General features: G+C 50.5%; 3 protein-coding genes across 3 annotated transcripts in view; 2 read left to right on the forward strand and 1 right to left on the reverse strand.

Moving 5' to 3' along the window:
• The window catches only part of Krt7 (keratin 7), a 64,925-nt gene that overhangs the window by 29,212 nt on the left and 16,712 nt on the right, over positions 1 to 19,001 (reverse strand). The gene's annotated exons all lie outside the window — the stretch shown is intronic.
• On the forward strand, positions 1,892 to 2,441 carry LOC131897165 (small ribosomal subunit protein uS13-like). Its single transcript, XM_059248051.1, has one exon. It carries the CDS (start codon positions 1,921 to 1,923, stop codon positions 2,377 to 2,379), a length of 459 nt encoding a protein of 152 aa, XP_059104034.1. The 5' UTR covers positions 1,892 to 1,920; the 3' UTR covers positions 2,380 to 2,441.
• LOC131897163 (keratin, type II cuticular 87) lies at positions 9,258 to 16,606 on the forward strand. Its single transcript, XM_059248049.1, has 9 exons — positions 9,258 to 9,641; positions 11,262 to 11,470; positions 12,400 to 12,460; positions 13,257 to 13,352; positions 13,844 to 14,008; positions 14,256 to 14,381; positions 15,042 to 15,262; positions 15,922 to 15,953; positions 16,389 to 16,606. The coding sequence occupies exons 1-9, from the start codon at positions 9,258 to 9,260 to the stop codon at positions 16,580 to 16,582; spliced, it is 1,488 nt and encodes a 495-aa protein (XP_059104032.1). The 3' UTR covers positions 16,583 to 16,606.

Consider the following 19,001-nt stretch of genomic DNA (forward strand, 5'->3'; position numbering starts at 1 on the left):
GGGTGGTACACAATATACATGTGGGCAAAACACTCATACACACAAATAAATCTAAAAAAAAAAAAATTTAAGACGTGCATGCCCCATGGTACACATGTATACAGCTAAGAGTAGAATTGCAGAATGGGCAGATATCCAACTTGACAGGATGATAGAAAATTGTTTTCCAAATATGTTATAATTACTCATTCGTTGGTAATGTATAAAAGAGATCCCCCTCAATGTGTATTAACTTTTTTATTTTTATTTTATGTGCATTGGTGTTTTGCCATGGGTGTCGGGTCCCCTGGAACCAGAATTACAGACAGTTGTGATCTGCCATGTGGGTGCAGGGAATTGAACCCAGGTCCTCTGGAAAAGCAGTCAGTGCTCTTAACCACTGAGCCATCTCTCGAGACCCTGTGTATTAACTTTTAACAATTAAAACTATGTAGTTGTCTTCGTTACTTTACCGTTGCTGGGACAGGAAGGGTTAGTTCTGGCTCACAGTTTGGTGGTGTAGTCTGTCACAGCAGGAAAGCACAGCAGCAGGCACTTGATGCTCACACTGCATCTGCAGTCAGGAAGCAGAAAGCAATAAACACCATGCCAGACTCACTTTCTCCTTTCTGTTCAACCCAAGACTCAACCCATGGAATGGTGCTCCCCATATGTAGGGTGTGTGCTCCTAACTCAGCTAACCTAATCTAGAAACTGCCTTCCAGATGTGCCCAGAGGTTTGTTTCCATGGTAATTCTAAATCCCATCAAGTTGACGACAAAATTAACCCTCACAATAATGAATCTTGGTTTGGGTCTGACTTGGCATTTTCACTAGTGAAGTCTAATATCACTTCAAACACTAGCTAAGGGGTCTCTCCAGCTTGTTCCCCATTGAGTTGATGGGATTGTGAGTGTTCTTTGTATTCCAGGTAGTGCCACTTTTCACAAGAGCCACAGACAATATATTCAAGTATATTCAAGTTTATAGCTTTTTTTTTTTTTTTTTTTTTTTTTGGTTTTTTCGAGACAGGGTTTCTCTGTGTAGCTTTGGAGCCTGTCCTGGAACTCACTCTGTAGACCAGGCTGGCCTCAAACTCACAGAGATCTGCCTGGCTCTGCCTCCCAAGTGCTGGGATTAAAGGTGTGTGCCACCACCACCTGGCTACAGCTTTTTTTGTTCTACTGTTCTTTAACTAAATCTCAGCTGTTCCATTTTACCAATAAAGACTCGAGAGCCAGATGCTGGGGTGAAAACGTGCTAGCTCAGAGAGGCAGAGAAAGCAGCCAGCTGACCTTCCTCTTTCACATCCACGTCCCAGAAAGAGCTTTCTTCTATGCCCAGCTCAAACAAATTCCTCAAACTAAATGTCCCTCCCTTCTACTTCCTGTGCGTCTCACTGTCCATCTTCCTGACTCCCTCTTACTGGTTTTTTCCTGTCAACTGGTTACTTGCTCCGCCTCTTGACCTATGGTTGACTTTATTTACAATATTCAAGCAGAAGGCTTAAGGTGTGTGCTAGGGCTGAGCCACACCACTAGAAACAGGTTTTCCCAGTAAATAACACAATCTCGGGGTTCACAGTGTGATCAAATATCTTGAACCACTCAATGTCTTATTTTGATAAATAAAAGTACTTAGCTTTGCCGGGCAGTGGTGGCGCACGCCTTTAATCCCAGCACTCGGGAGGCAGAGCCAGGCAGATCTCTGTGAGTTCGAGGCCAGCCTGGGCTACCAAGTGAGTTCCAGGAAAAGGCGCAAAGCTACACAGAGAAACCCTGTCTCGAAAAACCAAAAAAAAAAAAAAAAAAAAAAAAAAGTACTTAGCTTTAATTTTATTAATATCAATATTTTCTTCTGATCGTCTTCTGAGCCTTGTTTAAAAATCCTAGATCTCGCTCTTCCACAGGTGGCCTACACGCCGCCGATTGTGCCGCCACCATGTCTCTAGTGATCCCTGAGAAGTTCCAGCACATTCTGCGAGTACTCAACACCAACATCGATGGGCAGCGGAAAATAGCCTTTGCCATCACTGCCATTAAGGGTGTGGGGCGGAGATATGCTCATGTGGTGTTGAGGAAAGCAGACATTGACCTCACCAAGAGGGCTGGAGAACTCACGGAGGACGAGGTGGAACGTGTGATCACCATCATGCAGAATCCACGACAGTACAAGATCCCAGACTGGTTCTTGAACAGACAGAAGGACGTGAAGGATGGGAAGTACAGCCAGGTTCTGGACAATGGTCTAGACAACAAGCTGCGTGAGGACCTGGAGCGTCTCAAGAAGATTAGAGCCCATAGGGGGCTGCGCCACTTTTGGGGCCTTCGTGTCCGAGGTCAGCACACCAAGACCACTGGCCGCCGGGGTCGTACTGTGGGTGTTTCCAAGAAGAAATGAGTCCCTGGGCCTTTGCTGTTAATAAAAGTTTATATGCCTGTGGGGGGAAAAAAATCCTAGATCTCTTTGTCCCCCTTCCTAATAGGATCACACAGAATAAATCTCTTCCCTGTTTCACTGTTACTTGTTTAACAGGCTTATTAAAGGTGAGAGGCTGAAGCTGGCTGACCCTTAATAATTCCAGGGACACAGAAAACATCTTCTGTGTGGTCTTTGTACTGCATTTGGAGATCATGGGGATCTTAAGAGTGATGTTTTCATCAAACATTGGACATTGTATTTTTTTCTCCTGCCTCACCCTCCTTCCTTTCTAGGTGACCTATGACAAGGATGCTCAGTTATTTACTGTCCTTTGGGTCTCCGAGACTCTGCCATTTTCCCTTCAGTTTTTTTTTTTTCTCTATTCTTTGGGTTAGAACATTTCTACTACATGTCTCCAAGATCACTGACTCTACTATGAGCAACACAGAAAAAAAAAAAAAAAAAGGTTGCTGCCTGGACATTAAAAACAGATCACCACACCTCAGTGGCCCAAAGCTCTGGAGAGAAACAAGGACTTGGACACATCACTCTCCTGGAGGACAGGATGCCCCACTTCTCCCATCACTTCAAGCCTTTTAACCATAAAAAGGTTGTACACATCCTATTCCCTGATGTAAGCTACTAATTGCCTCCTATCTCTTTCACTACCTTCACACACACACACACACACACACACACACACACACACACACACACACCTGATTCTTCCTACCTTACAGGACCCAAGAAGGAGTCATTGGTCTGGCTCCAGGCCTCTGGTTTCTGCTACACCACTGCTAATGGGTCCTCACTGGGGTTCCTCTTGGATATCCTGTTGTTGTCCTGTGTCATGGAGATCCTGCAAAGATTTCAATTTTGTTATTCTAACATAATAAAAATTTTCCTAGGTTTGGGATGGCTCATTAGTAAAATGCTTGCCTAGCATGTTCAAAGTCCTGGATTCAGTCCCTATCGGTGAAAAAAATTAGTTTCCCTGAGTTCAGATCAAGGGAAAAGGGAATAACATGAACATGCGGCAGGAACAGGGTCCTTTTATCTCAGTGCTCCAGTACTTAGAGCAGTCAGGCTACAATCAGTGCTCAGAAGAGGTGTGCAGGATGCATGGATGGATGGATGGACAGTGTCCTGGTTCATTTCTGTTGTGGTGACTTTTTGTTGTGGTAACAAATCTCCAGACAAAAAGCAGCTGAGGGGAAAAAATGGTTTATTTGGCTTATAGTATCAAATTATAGCCCGTCATTGCTAGGGAAGTCAAGGCAGGAACTCAATAGCTGGTCACAGTCAAGAGCAAAGAGAAAATAAAGACACCCTTGCTCGCTTTCTTCTTCTTCATAGAGGTCGCACATAAAAACCAGTGCTCTGCTGGGTGTGGGGGCACATGACTTCAATTCCAGCACTTGGGAGGCAGAGACAGGAGGATCTCTGTGAGTTCAAGGACAGCCTGATCTACATATCAAGTTCCAGCATAGCCAGAACTACATAAGGAGACCCTGTCTCTAGAAACAGCAAAAAAATCATATATTCTTAAAAACCACTGCTCTAGGCTCATCTGTCCGTCCCCTGGATTTCTGCCCACCTCGTCCATCGGACTGGGAGTGCTCTGGAACCAACCCCTCCTGTCTCTCACTTCCCCTCCCATGGAATGAAGGTTTGGAAAAGATGCAGGGCAGGATAACTGCCCTGCCCCTTACTCTTCATTACTGGAGACTGAGCCTAGAGCTTTGCAAATGGTCAACCTAGAAGCTACACCCCACAGTGCTCCAGGACACCCACCTTGTTAATGAAGGCTGCCAACAGACATAATGGTGATGGCGGGGAAGAGCTGGGCCCCCCAACACTGCCAGCTGTATCTAAAGCTATGTCCATAGGAACCCAGGCCAAAGGTCCCACCGATGCTCTGCCTGCATCCCCCCAGAGAGGCCACATGTGGCAAGAGGTGCTGAGCTGGGGTTTAGAGGAAATGCCACTGAAGATGTACCCAGACTCCACTGCCAGAGTTCAGACAAAACCACCTACCTGTGGTGGTGGTGGTGACTCCAGAAAAGATGGAGCCAGAGGAGGAAGAACACCATCTGATGTCTCCCTCATTGCCACCTGTTTATAAACCCAGATACAAGGGTCCTCTGCCTCCTGAGATGCAGTAACCATTTTGTCACTTTTGGACTTGGGGATTGTCGGCCATTTCTCCTTTCCCCTGGAGTTAGCTTTGGCGAATCCTGTGCTCTAGGAGTTCTGAAATCTTAGCAGGTTTCTTCCTTGGTTGAGGTCTGAGTGTCCAGATGTCAAGCTCCACCGGTGCTTATGCATGCTGCACTCTGTGATCAGGGCACAAAGGGAGACCACATCGGGCTGCTTCCTTTGGATTAGTAGCCAGACTCAGAACCTCAGCTTTGCAGTTGGGCCACAGGATGAGCTGTGGTCAAGAACAAAGGACAGGCCATCCTCACTCCATGTACCTTGGCAGCTTTGAGACAAAGAGCCTCTCAGGAGCCCCCCAGGCAGAGTTTCAAGGGTCTAGTTCTCAGGGTAACCTGGGACACTTGGACTCTGCATGGCCCGGGGGAATATGACAGGTCCAACACATGGCCAAAAGTGTTCCTCCTCCCTGAGGACCCATGGGTTTGGTGAGCCTGTGTGAGCATCTGATTGGAGAGTTCCAAATACCTGTGTCTTTAAGTACCCCCAAACTTCTCACTTGCCTCCATCCTTCCTATGTGCTGTCAAGATTTCTCAACCCCACTCCATTCCTCAATGTGAACAAAAGCCCAGGGCTACTCTCGGATTGGTTCTGTTACCCTGGGCTCCCTTCATGAGAGCTTGTCTCACAAACTCTGAGTCCAGCCTACCAGATCCTGAGCTGAAAGGTGAAACCGAGGCCTCCCCAGACCTGGAAGAGCAGGTGAGACTGAGGAGGTTAGCAGCTCTTGGTGATGACCAGGTAGGCACCTAGAGTGACCAGCAGGTAAAGGAGAAAGAAGAGCAGCTACAATGTACTGTCAGAAGAGCTGTCAATCAGGTATCGTGCTGACCCTGTACAGACACCTGTTGTGGAATATTATTTTAACTAGGCAAAGATGTTACATTTGTTTATGCTGTGGAATATTACTTCAACTGTGTAAAGGTGTGTTACATTTGTTTCTGCTGCATTTGTTTAACAATGTAAGAATGTGTGTTTAATCATGTAAAAATGTATTGCATTCGTTTCACCTTGCCTGCCTAAGGCACCTGATTGGTTTAATAAAGAGCTGAATTCCATTAGCTGGGCAGAGGAAAGATAGGCAGGGCTGGCAGGCAGAGAGAATAACTAGGAGAAATCTAGGCTTGAGAGAACAAGAGAAGAGAGGAGAGAATGAGGGAGAGACCCGGAGACAAAAGCCAAGCAAGCATCCAGACACAAGAAATAGTGAACACAAGAAACACAGAAGGAAAGAAAAGTTAAAAGCCCCGAGACAAAAGGTAGATAAAGAGAAGCAGGTTCGTTTAAGTTAAAAAGAGCTAGCCAGAAATGAGCCTAAGCTGGGCCAAGCATTCAAAACTAATAATAGGTCTCCGTGTCATGATTTGGGAGCTGGTTGACAGCCCAAAAGAAAAAGCCTAGCACAGACACCCCTCACTTTGTCCTCATGGTGTCCTGGACAAGTCTGGTTATGCCAGTACCAGCAACAAAGGAAGCTGAGGCTCAGAGGCTATGTACAAGTTCTCTCAGGTGGTAATGGTGGACAAGGATGCTGTGGAGAAGGAAGAAATGTATTTCTGAGGTAGGAGCGTTGATGTGTGTGGTAATTTGAAAAATGGCCGCCATAGGCCTGCAGGGAGTGGCATTATTAGGAGGTGTGGCTTTGTTGGAGTAAGTGTGTCCCTGGGGTGGGCTTTGAGGTCTTAGAAGTTCAAGCCAGGCCTAGTGGCTCACTAACTCTTTCTGCTGCCTACAAATCCAGATGTAGAACTCTTAGCTACCTCTCCATCACCATGTCTGTCTGCGTGCCGCCATGTTTCCTACCATGATGACAATGGACGAAACCTCTGAAACTGTAAGCCAGCCCCAATTAAATGTTTTCCTTTATAAGAGTTGCTGTGGTCATGGTGCCTCTTCACAGCAATAAAAGCCTAAGACAATGTTCAAAAAAATTTAAAATGAAGTTATCAGAAGTTATCAGCGCACACGCATGCGCGCGTGCGCGCGCGCGCGCGCGCGCACACACACACACACACACACACACACACACACACACACCCTGCTCTTCTCTGTAATCTTGGTACCTTCCAACTCCTCACATTCTCCAGATCCAACCAAAGAGCCATCTACTCCAAGGACCTGCCCTAATCTGGCCCAAAACCCCAATGTGGGAAGTTCATCCAGTGAAAAATTCATATGACTTGGGGTTCCAAGGTCAGACTCCTCACTACTTCCTATACAGAACCTGTGTATGTCTGCCCTGTCCCAGCGGCAGCCTCCTCATTCACACTCTGAGCCTGGTTCCTGACGGGTGTGATGACCAAGACAAGACAGCAACTCCACCCAAATGCCACAGATGAAAGGCCCAGGACATACTTTCCAGGGCTGAGACTGGGGAAGCCCTTCACCTTCCCAGTACCAGTCACCATTATCCCTCTGATGAGATGCCAGTCTTGAACTGCATCTGATATTTCTCATGATTCAGCCTACTTCCCTCCCAAGTTCTAAAAATAATATAGGGACCTTAGGAGCATGCTTCCCTAAGGCTGGATCAAGAATTAGTATGAACATTTGGGGGGACCACTGTAGCCTACGTGTCAAGCTAACCCTTGCAGGTTGTGTACTGAGCAGTCTCAACTCAGCCTGCAGCTCTCCCAGTCTCTGAATTTCATATACACATAATTTTCTGTGCAGAGAGACTGGATATTAACACCGTGACTGAATGCACTAGCACAGACAGTCTGCTCAAAACCCAGAAAAGCTGCAAGCCAGAACTGTGTAAGACTTACCACACATCTGATTTAAACACTCATACATCAGAGGAAGCCTGACTCCTTTGGTGAGAGAGGACTCCTCAACACTACTGTTCCCAAAAGAAAATTAGAATGTGAGCTCACTAGAGGATCAAGTTATCAGCATGCATAAGGTCCTGGTTTTTACCTCCAACATAAATGAAAAAAAAGGAATAAAAATATGCAATCTTGAGTCAGATATGGTAGCCCAGACTTTCAGGAGGAGAACAGAGCATCCAAAGCTACCCTGAGCTACAGAGTAAGACCTTGTCAAGAAGAAAAAGAATCTTACAGCCAACACATTAGAGTTGAGGGTCCATCTCGTGCACAGAACCATGGTTGGGCTAAACTGATAGGAAACAAACCCAGGCTGTAAAAAACCACACAGCAGTGTTGGGAATAGGACACTCCTTGGAAATGAGATGTCAGGGTTGACCATGATGATCTTGGAGTTCCCAGATTTAATTACTGCATGTACAATAATAGCCCAGCTTTAAAACAAAGGAAGTGTGGGGTGACATGCATGCCTTTCTTTAATGCTGGCTGCTGAGCACACACTCCAGTTTCCGCTGCTAACAATGGGACACATAATTAACCTCCTTTGTGATGGTTCTGGCCGCCTAGAGCCAGTGCCCTTGACCAACAATGAGATGAGGGGGTCTAGAGCAGCTCAGATCTTGCCTCCAAGAACTCAGCCTCACTCAACCCCAGCCACACAGGCACATGCCCTGCAGAGATAGCACAAAGCATCCCTGGACTCACAGATTCCGGGTCCACTCCTCGAAGCTTCCACATAAGTCTCGATACCACTATGAGCTCATCTTCCTAAGCAGGTGAATGGGCACACCTCTGAAGAAAGCCTTAGGAGTTAGGAGAAATCAAGTGTTAAACAACCCTCCACAGTGGGTGTGGTGGTTAACACCTGCCATGCCAGCATTTGGGAGGTGGGGGTGGGAGCTTTAAGAGCTCAAGGCTAGTGGTAGTTACACAGTGATTTGGGGCCAGCCAGGACTACATGAAACCCTGTCTCCAAAAACAATGAAAATCCCTCTCCGGTGAGCTAGGCAGGTTGTTGGCACCCCAGCAGTATTACTGGCTTCCCTCTCCAAGCTGCATAGAGAAGGGTGAGAGGAGGCAGGAGCTGAGCTGTGAGAGGGAGAAGAGAAAGTTTCTGCCCAAAGGGACACAGGAGAAATAACAAATTAATAATAGTGGAACAAATAGATAAACAACAAACATTTCTGGAGCTCTTAGTAAGTGCTAGGTCTCGCCCTGGAGGCTTTCGGGTCCATTATCCCATTAGCTCCTCCCAGTAGCTCTCAGGAGGATATTATAATTATTATCCCTTTATCCCTACTCCCCACAGGACATCTAAGGCTCAGAAAGATTATTCACCTGCCCAAAGTCGTGACATGAACTTACCCATAACTTCAAAGGCTTTGCCCCTCATCACACGTGCATGCACACACCCCCTTACCCCCCCACACACACACACACACCATGAACTCAAAGGTCACTGTATACCCAAGGCCAGGACTTCCTAGCCTTCAGGGTGGGAGACCAGGTGGGGTGTGAGCCAACCTGGGATGGACCCAGTGACCCAACGAGTCCCAGCAGCAGGGCGGGAGGGTCCCGCCCGATGCCCAGAGTGCCAGGCCCCCGAGCTGACCAGGCGCTTCGTGGCACCATAAAGTCCAGGCGGGCGGGAGAAGAACGCCGTTTTATGGGGGCAGCAAGGCAGTCCCGGCTGCTTTGATTCCAACCAGCAAGCTCGTAAACGCCGGGGCGGCGGGCGCGCTCCTTCTTGCACGATATAAGGCTCCTCGCGGGCCTTGGGGTCCAGATCGGCCCTGAATCGCCTACACATCATGTCCTGCTTCTCTTCCCGCCTCGGCGCCTCCTGCGGGGTCCGCGCTTTCAGCTGCGCCTCAGCCTGCGGGCCCCGGCCTGGCAAATGCTGCATCTCCGCAGCTCCCTACCGCGGCATCTCCTGCTACCGCGGACTCTCTGGGGGCTTCGGCAGCCGCAGCGTCTGCGGGACCTTCCGCTCCGGCTCCTGTGGACGCAGCTTCGGATACCGCTCTGGAGGCGTCTGCGGGCCCACACCCCCCTGCATCACCACAGTCTCCGTCAATGAGAGCCTGCTCACACCCCTCAACCTGGAGATCGACCCCAATGCTCAGTGTGTGAAGCATGAGGAGAAGGAACAGATCAAGTGTCTCAACAGCAAGTTTGCCGCCTTCATCGACAAGGTGGGTGTCCTGGACCAGCCCCTTCCTGGAGCCTAAGGAACAAGTAGATCAGTTTAGAAGCACAGGGAGAGCGGGAGCTTCTAGGTAACTTTCACTGACGAGAAAAGTCACGCCTCTTCCAGACTGTTCCAACTCTTGAAGTGGAGAAAGCTTGCTGGGTGCTAACCTCTCCCGCTTCTAACTTGGCCTTTTCTCCCACTTTTAATGGAGAAAGCTCATAGCCCTGTGGGACAGTCTCAGCTAGGATGTCATGCTTTGTGCGATCATTTGACACATGCCTAGCGAGGCTCCTTTTCCAACACTGTGAGATCTCTCTTTTAGTGTGCCCCAAATGCAAATTCCCGCACACACTCGTGTAGAAAAATCAGCGCAGCGTCTCCGGAGTGCAGAACGCTGCAGCCAGCCTCAGAACCGAGGGCAGTTAAGGAGTGATGCCTCTGGCATAGCCCTCTGTACCCAGGAGAGGAAATGGCCGTCAGCGTTGTCCAGCCACAGTCACATTAGACCCAGGCACGGACTGTCTGTTCCACAGGCCCCTGAGTTAGAGGGCCCAAAGCCCGCAGTCACTGTTTCCTCCAGCCAGGCTACACCCTGGGAAAGCGGCCACAGAGTCAAGCAGAAGAATCCTGGAGCCCAGAATCTGTGGCCTCTGACCAACACCTACTTCCTCCTCTGGCTCGCTGGGTGACCTGGTTCAGTGGCCTCCTCTCTCCACCTCAGAGCCTCCCATCCTGGCAGTGTGTGAGCTGGCCATGGCCATAAAAGGGAAGGTAGAGCTGAGACAACCGTGAGATCCTATCAGCTAAGACCACCAAAACTATTCCACGCAGTACCGAGAACACTAGTCCCCATTTCTGGAAGCTCCAGCCCAAGGCTGCTCAGATATACATACTCTTGGAAGTAGGTACACAGGGCTCCAGACCTGGTGGTGAGAGGTGGACCAGGCCTGCAGGTGACAGTCCACCCCTCTCCTGCTCAGTCTCAGGGACTGGAAACCTAGAGACCCAGGGCTAGTCTAGCTCACTGCCTTTCCTCTCAACCAGCACGGTGGGTCTTGGCCACATCGGCACTGCTGTCCATATGACTGACGGTAAGCGGTGACATCTTTTTCCAAAACCTTCTCCAGTCTACATCATCCACATGCTCTCCAAGGACCTGTGAGTTCAGGCTCACTTGGAACTGCAGGCCTCCTTTGTGGCAAGAGCCCCAGAACATCACCCCTGCCTCTCTGACATCCCCTCCACCTAGAACACCCCCCAACCTTGTCTATTCTCAGTTGTTCACCAAGCTCCCTGGCCACCAAGGACATCACGTAAGCCACAACCCGACTGAGGAAGCTCTTAGTGAAAGGTTCCCTCTTCTCTCTCCCCTTTCTCTCTCCCTTCACTGCTCTGTGTTCTTTCCTCCGGGAAGCCTTCCTGATTGCCTCTACCTCGCCTGCAGTCACTCAGTTACCCAGCACAGCTACGTGCTCCACCATCTGGACCCACCTGGATAGGCATTCATTTGCCCAGCCATTGCACACCTCCTCAATGAGTTTTGCCTGGCTCTTCCCATGCCCTCAGGAGGGCAAGGCAGGTCGGCTCCCTCCAACAAACTCCTCTCCCACTCCCACAACAGGTGCGCTTCCTGGAGCAGCAGAACAAGCTGCTGGAGACCAAGTGGCAGTTCTACCAGAACCGCAAGTGCTGTGAGAGCAATGTGGAGCCGCTGTTCGAGGGCTACATCGAGACACTGAGGAGGGAGGCTGAGTGTGTGGAGGCGGACAGTGGGAGGCTGGCTGCTGAGCTCAACCACGTGCAAGAGGCCATGGAGGGCTTCAAGAAGAGGTGAGTACTGTGGGGATGACGGTTTGCAAAGACAAAATGAAATTAGGTCAAAGACCAATGGATTTAGATTGGACTTTAAAGGGATCCTCCTAAACAGAGAAGACAGTGGCACATGCCTCTGGAGCAGTGGGTCTCAACCTTCCTAATGCTGCGCCCCTTTAGTACAGTTCCTCATGTTGTGGTGACCCCCCCAACCATAAAATTCTTTTCATTGCTACTTCATAACTGTAATTTTGCTACTGTTATGAATTCTAATGTAGATATCTGATATGCTATCTCAGGGGGTCACAACCCACAGGTTGAGAACCACTGCTTTAAAGCACACTCTGTTCTAGACTGGGAATTTAAAGATTACAGAGGAGGCTAAGACTAACACAGCTCAGTAGTTAAGAGTAGTAGCTGCTCTTTCACAGGACCAGGGTTCAAATCCCAGCACCCACATGGCAGCTCACAACCATCTATAACTCTAATCCCAGGGGGTCCAGCACTCTCTTCTGGCCTCCATGGGCACTCCATTTACATAGTGCACAGATACACATGCAGGCGAAACTCCCATACACATGAAAGAAAAATAAATAAAATCCCAAAAAGCTGTTTTAAATAAAGACTGCAAACTCTAAGATACTCATTTTTACTTATTTATTCTCTTAATTCACAAAGGCTCATGGAGCACCTGCTGGTGTTCTAGGTACTGGGGTAGGCCCTGGATGGATGCTGAGCAAAGGGTGGTTCCAGAGTCAGGCAGACTTCTTAAACTCAGAGAGCCACAGCCCAGGCACAGAGAGGAGGCCACATCAGCCAGGACAATCTAGGAGCCCAAGGGACTGTCGTGGTCTCCTCCAGAGATCCAGATCCTGGGATATATTTATCTGGGCTTTACTCTCTTTTTTCCCCTTCTCAAATCTGAGCCTTGTGTCCTCTGTCCCCAGGTATGAAGAGGAAGTGGCACTCAGGGCCACTGCTGAGAATGAATTTGTGGCCCTGAAGAAGGTGAGTGACTCAGAATAGTCATCCTTCAGTCAGAGCTGACATGGAACACCGTTTACTGGACACTGGAGGCCACTGCTCCCAGATTCACCAGGACCAACCCCTGCATAGCCCTGGGCCTCAGAGCCCCATGCCAGCCTCACTTGGGGACTGCTATTTCATGCTCATTTGTGTAGGCATCTCCCTTGGCCCTGGGCCTGTTAATAGAGTGGGCACCTGATACACAGTGGTAAAGGAGAGAGCACCAGTTGCCAAGGCACCCTTAGACAGCCACAGTGGAAACACGTGGTGGTAAAGATGCCTGGTGTTGCTTGCTTCCTAAACGTGAGCCTGCCTTGTGGACTCACCTCCTCACCACCGGGATTAGGGCACCTCTATGAGCACCTGAGGCCCAGGTGCAGAAGGTCAGGCTGGACTGCCTGGGTCCTCAGCTCCAAGATAGGCCTGGTTCTTCTATAAGACCCAGGACACAGCTGCAGGGCTCAATTAGAAATGACCCATTCCACACTTCCACACTAGACCCCAGGTTCTGGGGATGATGCCACTGTGGATTTAGAGGACCCATTCCCGTGGCAACAAGGCTGTGCCTGGGACCCTCAGATCCCCCTCCCTTTCCATTCCCACTCCTCACCAATGGCATGAAAGGTATTGCTCACACTATGGCCCTGGGCCCTGGGATGACTACAGTGGAGGGCCTCCCCAGAGTGGCTCAGCCCAATAACTGGAGAGGGGGAAAATGGCACCCTGTGAGCACCCTGTGAGCACCCTGTGAGATTCTTGGTTTGTCTTCGCCCGTTAGGATGTGGACTGTGCCTACCTCCGTAAGTCGGACCTGGAGGCCAATGCAGAAGCACTGACACAGGAGATTGACTTCCTGCGGCGACTCTATGAGGAGGTGAGGGAACACAGGGAAGTAGAACAGGAGGAGCCTGGAACACTTTGGGATGGACTTGGCACCACGGTGGTCTCTAAGCTCCCCAGTGGAGGCAGGGTACAGAATATTGTAGAAATTGGAGGCATATTTCTTATTCCCAAGTGAAGATGGTATCTTGCCATCTCATCTCACACCCCACGCAAGCTAGACTCCCTGGTTACTGTAACCACAGTGATCACAAGTGGTAAACTGAGGTCTTGGGGCCAAAGCACCGAGCAGAGTTTACAGACATCAACTCTGTCTCCTCCTCTTGGACCTTCAGTATGGTGTAAAGAGCACTGAGGGATGGTTCCAGGGTGCAGCAGGCGGGGGGGGGGGACGACACTGGGACATGCCAGTGGCCACCAGACTGACATCATTGGGGAAGCAGGGGAGCAGACAGAGACTGGGAGAAAGTAGGCTGCCAAGAGCAGGGATGTGAACTAAAAAGAGCTTTCCTCCCTCTCCTGCAGGAGATCCGAATCCTCCACGCCCACATCTCAGACACCTCTGTCATCGTCAAGATGGACAACAGCCGGGACCTGAACATGGACTGCATCGTGGCTGAGATCAAGGCTCAGTATGATGACATTGCCACCCGCAGCCGGGCAGAGGCCGAGTCCTGGTACCGCACCAAGGTGAGTGGTCACAACACCTGTCCTTAGACATGACAGTGGGAAGGACTCCAGGATCTATCAGAAAAGGTTTCATGCACCCCAAGAATCTCAAGAAGATTGCAGACAGCTCTCAGGTGGAGGAGGCAGCCCCAGCTGAGCACTGTGCTGCTGTGCATCTTGCACATCTTGCACACTCAGTGGTGGTGTGCTCACTGGGTCAGTGTTGCATCCTGTGCCTCATGGGCATCTCTGCTTCCCCCATCCCCAGTGTGAGGAGATGAAGGCCACAGTGATCCGGCACGGGGAGACCCTGCGTCGCACCAGGGAGGAGATGAATGAGCTGAACCGCATCATCCAGAGGCTGACAGCTGAGATTGAGAACGCCAAGTGCCAGGTAAAAAGCCCAACCCCCACTCCACGCCCGGCATGAGGAGGGAGTGGAGTCAGCTAGCAGCAGGCAGATACGAGTTAGGCTCCTTGCCAGTGAGTAGGACTATAAGCCAACACCAAGCTGAAAGCCTCCTGAAAAATGCTTTCATTCCTGCTGAATGGTGACGATGCCCACTGTGGAGATGCAAGGACTTTCCTGGTCCCGAGGCCAGAATGAGGGAGAGAATGCCACTAGTTGTAAGGTATAAGGAAATGGATTCTAAAACCAGTCCTGGCACCCACAAGTCACGGGCTTTGGGTGAGCAGTTTAACTCCTCCAGCCCATCGTTCGAGATCAGCAGTCACACATTCAGGCAAACAGAGGCTGGTAATGATGAGCAACAGGCTAGTCCAAGGCACAAGAGTGTGGCCAACTGAAAAACACAAAACAGCAGAGCGGACAAGACCCAACAGGGACAGGCAACAAGGGCGTGCAGGGCTCGCGTGGTGACACCCCGTAACTTTTCCAAAAGAAGCGTGAGTCTGCAACACTGGGCTAATGGCCAGAACTGAAGTCATGGAACCCACATCCCCAGAGAACAGGAACTTTCAGTAGTGAATGCTGGACCTTGCTTGGCCCTTGAACATAGAACAGAGAACTTTAATAACCTTCCCTGCATCCCAGAACACCAAGCTGGAGGCCGCAGTGACCCAGTCTGAGCAGCAGGGAGAGGCCGCCCTCACCGATGCCCGCTGCAAGCTGGCTGAGCTGGAGGCTGCCCTGCAGAAGGCCAAGCAGGACATGGCCTGCCTGCTCAAGGAGTACCAGGAGGTGATGAACTCCAAGCTGGGGCTGGACATCGAGATCGCCACCTACAGGCGCCTGCTGGAGGGCGAGGAGCACAGGTGAGTGAGAAGGACCATGTGGGGATTCATCTGAGGGCCAAACTGTCTCCAACAAACAAGCTCTCTAAGGCCTGTCCGTTCTTGCATGGAAGGGGCAGAGACCCTGGTGACACAGCTCTGACCACTCTACTCCAGGCCAGGCTTCAGTAATAATGATTACCTATCATATATCCTATGCTCTGTGTCAAGCACCCATTTATAATCCTCCAACCTATCCCAAAACAGAGATGGGTTAGCTCAATGTTCAGCACCTTTACCATGGCTACAAAGTTACTAAGCTGCAGAGCTGGGACCCAACACTCAGTCCTGGGCTTCTAAAGCAGCTTCCCTTGAAGGTGGGCTCATGTATGATAAGGATAATGTACCCTTATTGTAAGCACTATTGGCATTCAGCAGGCTCAGGCACCCTGATGGCAGGCAGTGTGTGGAAGTCACAATTCCACTCACTGCTGTTCTAAACAAAGGGGGGGCTGTTCTCTGTGGATGGGGGACACTTTAAAGAAAGAAAATGAATATTCCATAAAGACTTGGGGAGCCCTTCCTGCCTCTCAGGAGATAGATCTAACCTAGAATAAAAGCTGACCTTGTCTGTCCCCAAGCAACCGTCTCAAGGAATCCAGCTCCTGCTTGGAACTAATGGTGCTTTCTTTTCTCCCTAGGCTGTGCGAGGGTGTGGGCTCTGTGAATGTCTGTAAGTATCTGCTTGAAATGCTCCCTAGAAAAATGGCTGGGGGATGGGCAAAGCTGCACCATGGGCCTACTGCACCCAACCTCCAATGTTCCCTGACTCTCAGAGTCTTTCCTCTTCTCCAGGCTCCTCCCTAAGGACTACTGGGCAGGGATGGGGGTGGGGGAGTGAGGAGTGCTGAGTTGGGAGGGTGAGAGGGGGTCAAAAAAGTTGAGCGCCCTTACTGATGGCCACTAGAAACTGCAGTCCAGGAAAATGGGTCCAGGAATCATCACACCTCTCCAGATGTGCTGGGAGGTTGAAAGAACAAAACCTGTCATGTTAACCACTGATCCCTTGAGGAGGGGGCAGGCCCTGCATGTGAAGCCCTCAGGGACCTGTGGTAAGTGGGTGACACTTGAGCAAGCCCCTTATCCCTCCCTGTTCCTCTTCCCACAGGTGTCAGCAGCTCCCGTGGTGGAGTCACATGTGGGGGCCTCACATATGGCACAACCCCAGGGCGCCAGATTGCCTCTGGCCCCTCTGCCACTGGGGGCAGCCTCACAGTGATGGCCCCTGACTCCTGCTCTCCTTGCCAGCCACGCTCCTCCACCTTCAGCTGTGGGAGCAGCCGCTCAGTGCGCTTTGCTTAGAAACGGGACCTCCAACTGAGCCACCTCTCTGCCCCTGAATGGAGTGATGTGTGAATGGAAAATGTGCGCTTGCTTCCAGAATATTCCAGATGTTCCTGTAAGAGAAAAGAGCTCAGGGTCTCTTTCCTCCACCTTCTTCTTTTAGGGAGTTGTTTCTCGGTTCTCCTCTGGCTTCACTTTAGAAGCTTATTCCCAAGCCTTCCCTTAATTCCAACCTGTCTTCAAACACCTATAATTGATTTGTGTCCTTCACCAAGTCCTCTGGGACACTACCAGTCACCCAGGGTGGCTAGATAATAAGCTTGGCCTTCATGGGTCAAGGCACAATCCTAACCACCCAGTGATTCCCCCCAAAACCAAGAACCAGAGGGAACCCTCACCAAGCTGCTCCCACTTCTGGCCCCAGGTACATGGCCTCAGAGGCAGCAAGCACCTGCCTATCATTGGTTGTGTTTGCTCACCTCCCTGACTGACTGCCTTCCCTGGGGCAACCTGCTCCAGCCAGACTCCTTGGGTTGCCTCCCAGAAAACAAGTCTACTCTCTGGGGAGTTCTGCTACCTACAGCCCCTGGCTGGGAGCTTTGAACAGGTCTTGTTATTCAGGACATCTTTACACGTTTCAAAGACTCCATACTTGCTCCAGGCCTTCCTTGCCTGTGCAGAAGGGAACTGCCTGCTGGAGAGCTGATGGGATGGGGACTATGAGGCCACTTTCCGGTTCTGTCTGTGGGTGCCTTGCCTTCTGGGTCGACCCCATCTGTGTTTCAATAAATGCTGCTGCCATGCAAGGGTGCCTGATGTTTTGTGCCAGGGTCGCCGCTCCCTGTTTCTTTGCCTCCACCAGCCAACCAACCCTAGGCCAGCCCCATACCGGTAACCAGCATTTGGAAAAGCCAGTAGCATATGTCACAGGGTAACCGCCTCCACTCACCCCTGTGACTCCTCCTCTTCCAGTCCATTCCCACAGCCTGATCCCCTTGTCCTCCTCTGTCCCTGCCAGGCTGGAGCACAGTTCCCCCCATAGCATCCTCCCCCAAAATAAGTCATCCTGCTGTCTTAGTTAAGGCTACTGTTGCTGTGATGAAACACCATGACCAAGTCAACTTGGGGAGGAAAGGGTTTATTCAGCCTACACTTCCAAATTCTCCATCACTGAAGGAAGTCAGGAAAGGAACTCTAACAAGGCAGGAACCTGGAGGCAGAAGCTGATGCAGAGGCCATGGAGGAATGATGTTTACTGGCTTGCTCCTCCTGGCTTGCTCAGCCTACTTTGTTTTACTGAACCCAGGACCATGGTGGGCTAGGCCCTCCCCCATCAATCACTAATTAAGAAAATACCCTACAGGCCTGCCTACAGCTCAGCCTCTTACGGAGGCATTTTCTGACATAGGGTCCCTCCTCTCTGATGATTCTAGCTCCTGCCAAGTTGACCTAAAACTAGCCAGCACACTGGTCTTTTAGCCCTACCCTTCACATGCTTAGCAGCCAGAGTCCCTTCCCAAATTCACTGCCACACTCCTACCACTGGGCTCAGATCACTCCCAGCACAGGCATGTGCTTCTTCACCCACCTACTCCTCCTTCCTGAACAACTTCCCTTCCAGTGCGGGTTCCCCAGACCTCCACTCCACAAGGAGACAGGTCTGCCCTCCTGCGGCTCCAGGACCACCTCACTGCCATCCAAAGCAGACACACGGCCTGTCCTGTGCCCCTCATCTATCACCTGTACCTGTACTCAGTGATCTTCTCTAGTGGCCACCACCTCTGCATCACAGCATCTAGAACCCTGAAGATACCTGGTTCTGTCTCCATGGCTTCAGGTCTTACCAAAGGTAAAGCTGGAAGCTTCTTGAGGGCAGAATGTGTCTCCTGCTCTGAGCCTTCACTAGGCCCCAGGATGGAGCTCAGGGCATGCCAGGCCTGTGATGTATAGAGTGATCTTAATAAGCTGAGAGAGTAAGAACCATCGACACTCAGCCCCCTCAGACTCCATCTCTGCACTAGAACACACCGGCTGTCACCCTCATGGGGCAGGTGTCTGTCCACCAGCCCCTCTGCTGCCCTACTCTCCTCCATCCCCATCTCTCAGCTCTTTCACTGGTAGAAGGTAAGACCTGAGTCACTCTGCTGATTCCTAACTTCAAGCCCGAAGGATTGTGAGCCAGCTGGGGAATGCTGGCTGCTCATTTGAGGTTTGCCAGGTGACCCCAGACAGACTCCTGTAAGCCTTCCCCTCCTTCATGCTGACTCTCTGGACCTTGACCACATCTGTGATCACCACATCATTTAAGACACATCATTCATCTACAAGGAAACCGAATTTCAGAGGCTAAAATGTCAGACGATGGCAATGGAGCTGCTCGACTGCCAGGTCTCAGTGACGTCTTTGGCAAGAAGTAGCCTCTGTGTTTTGGGGCCCA

This window comes from Peromyscus eremicus, chromosome 20 (genome assembly GCF_949786415.1).
Source record: "Peromyscus eremicus chromosome 20, PerEre_H2_v1, whole genome shotgun sequence".
In the NCBI taxonomy this organism is placed as follows: Eukaryota; Metazoa; Chordata; class Mammalia; order Rodentia; family Cricetidae; genus Peromyscus; species Peromyscus eremicus.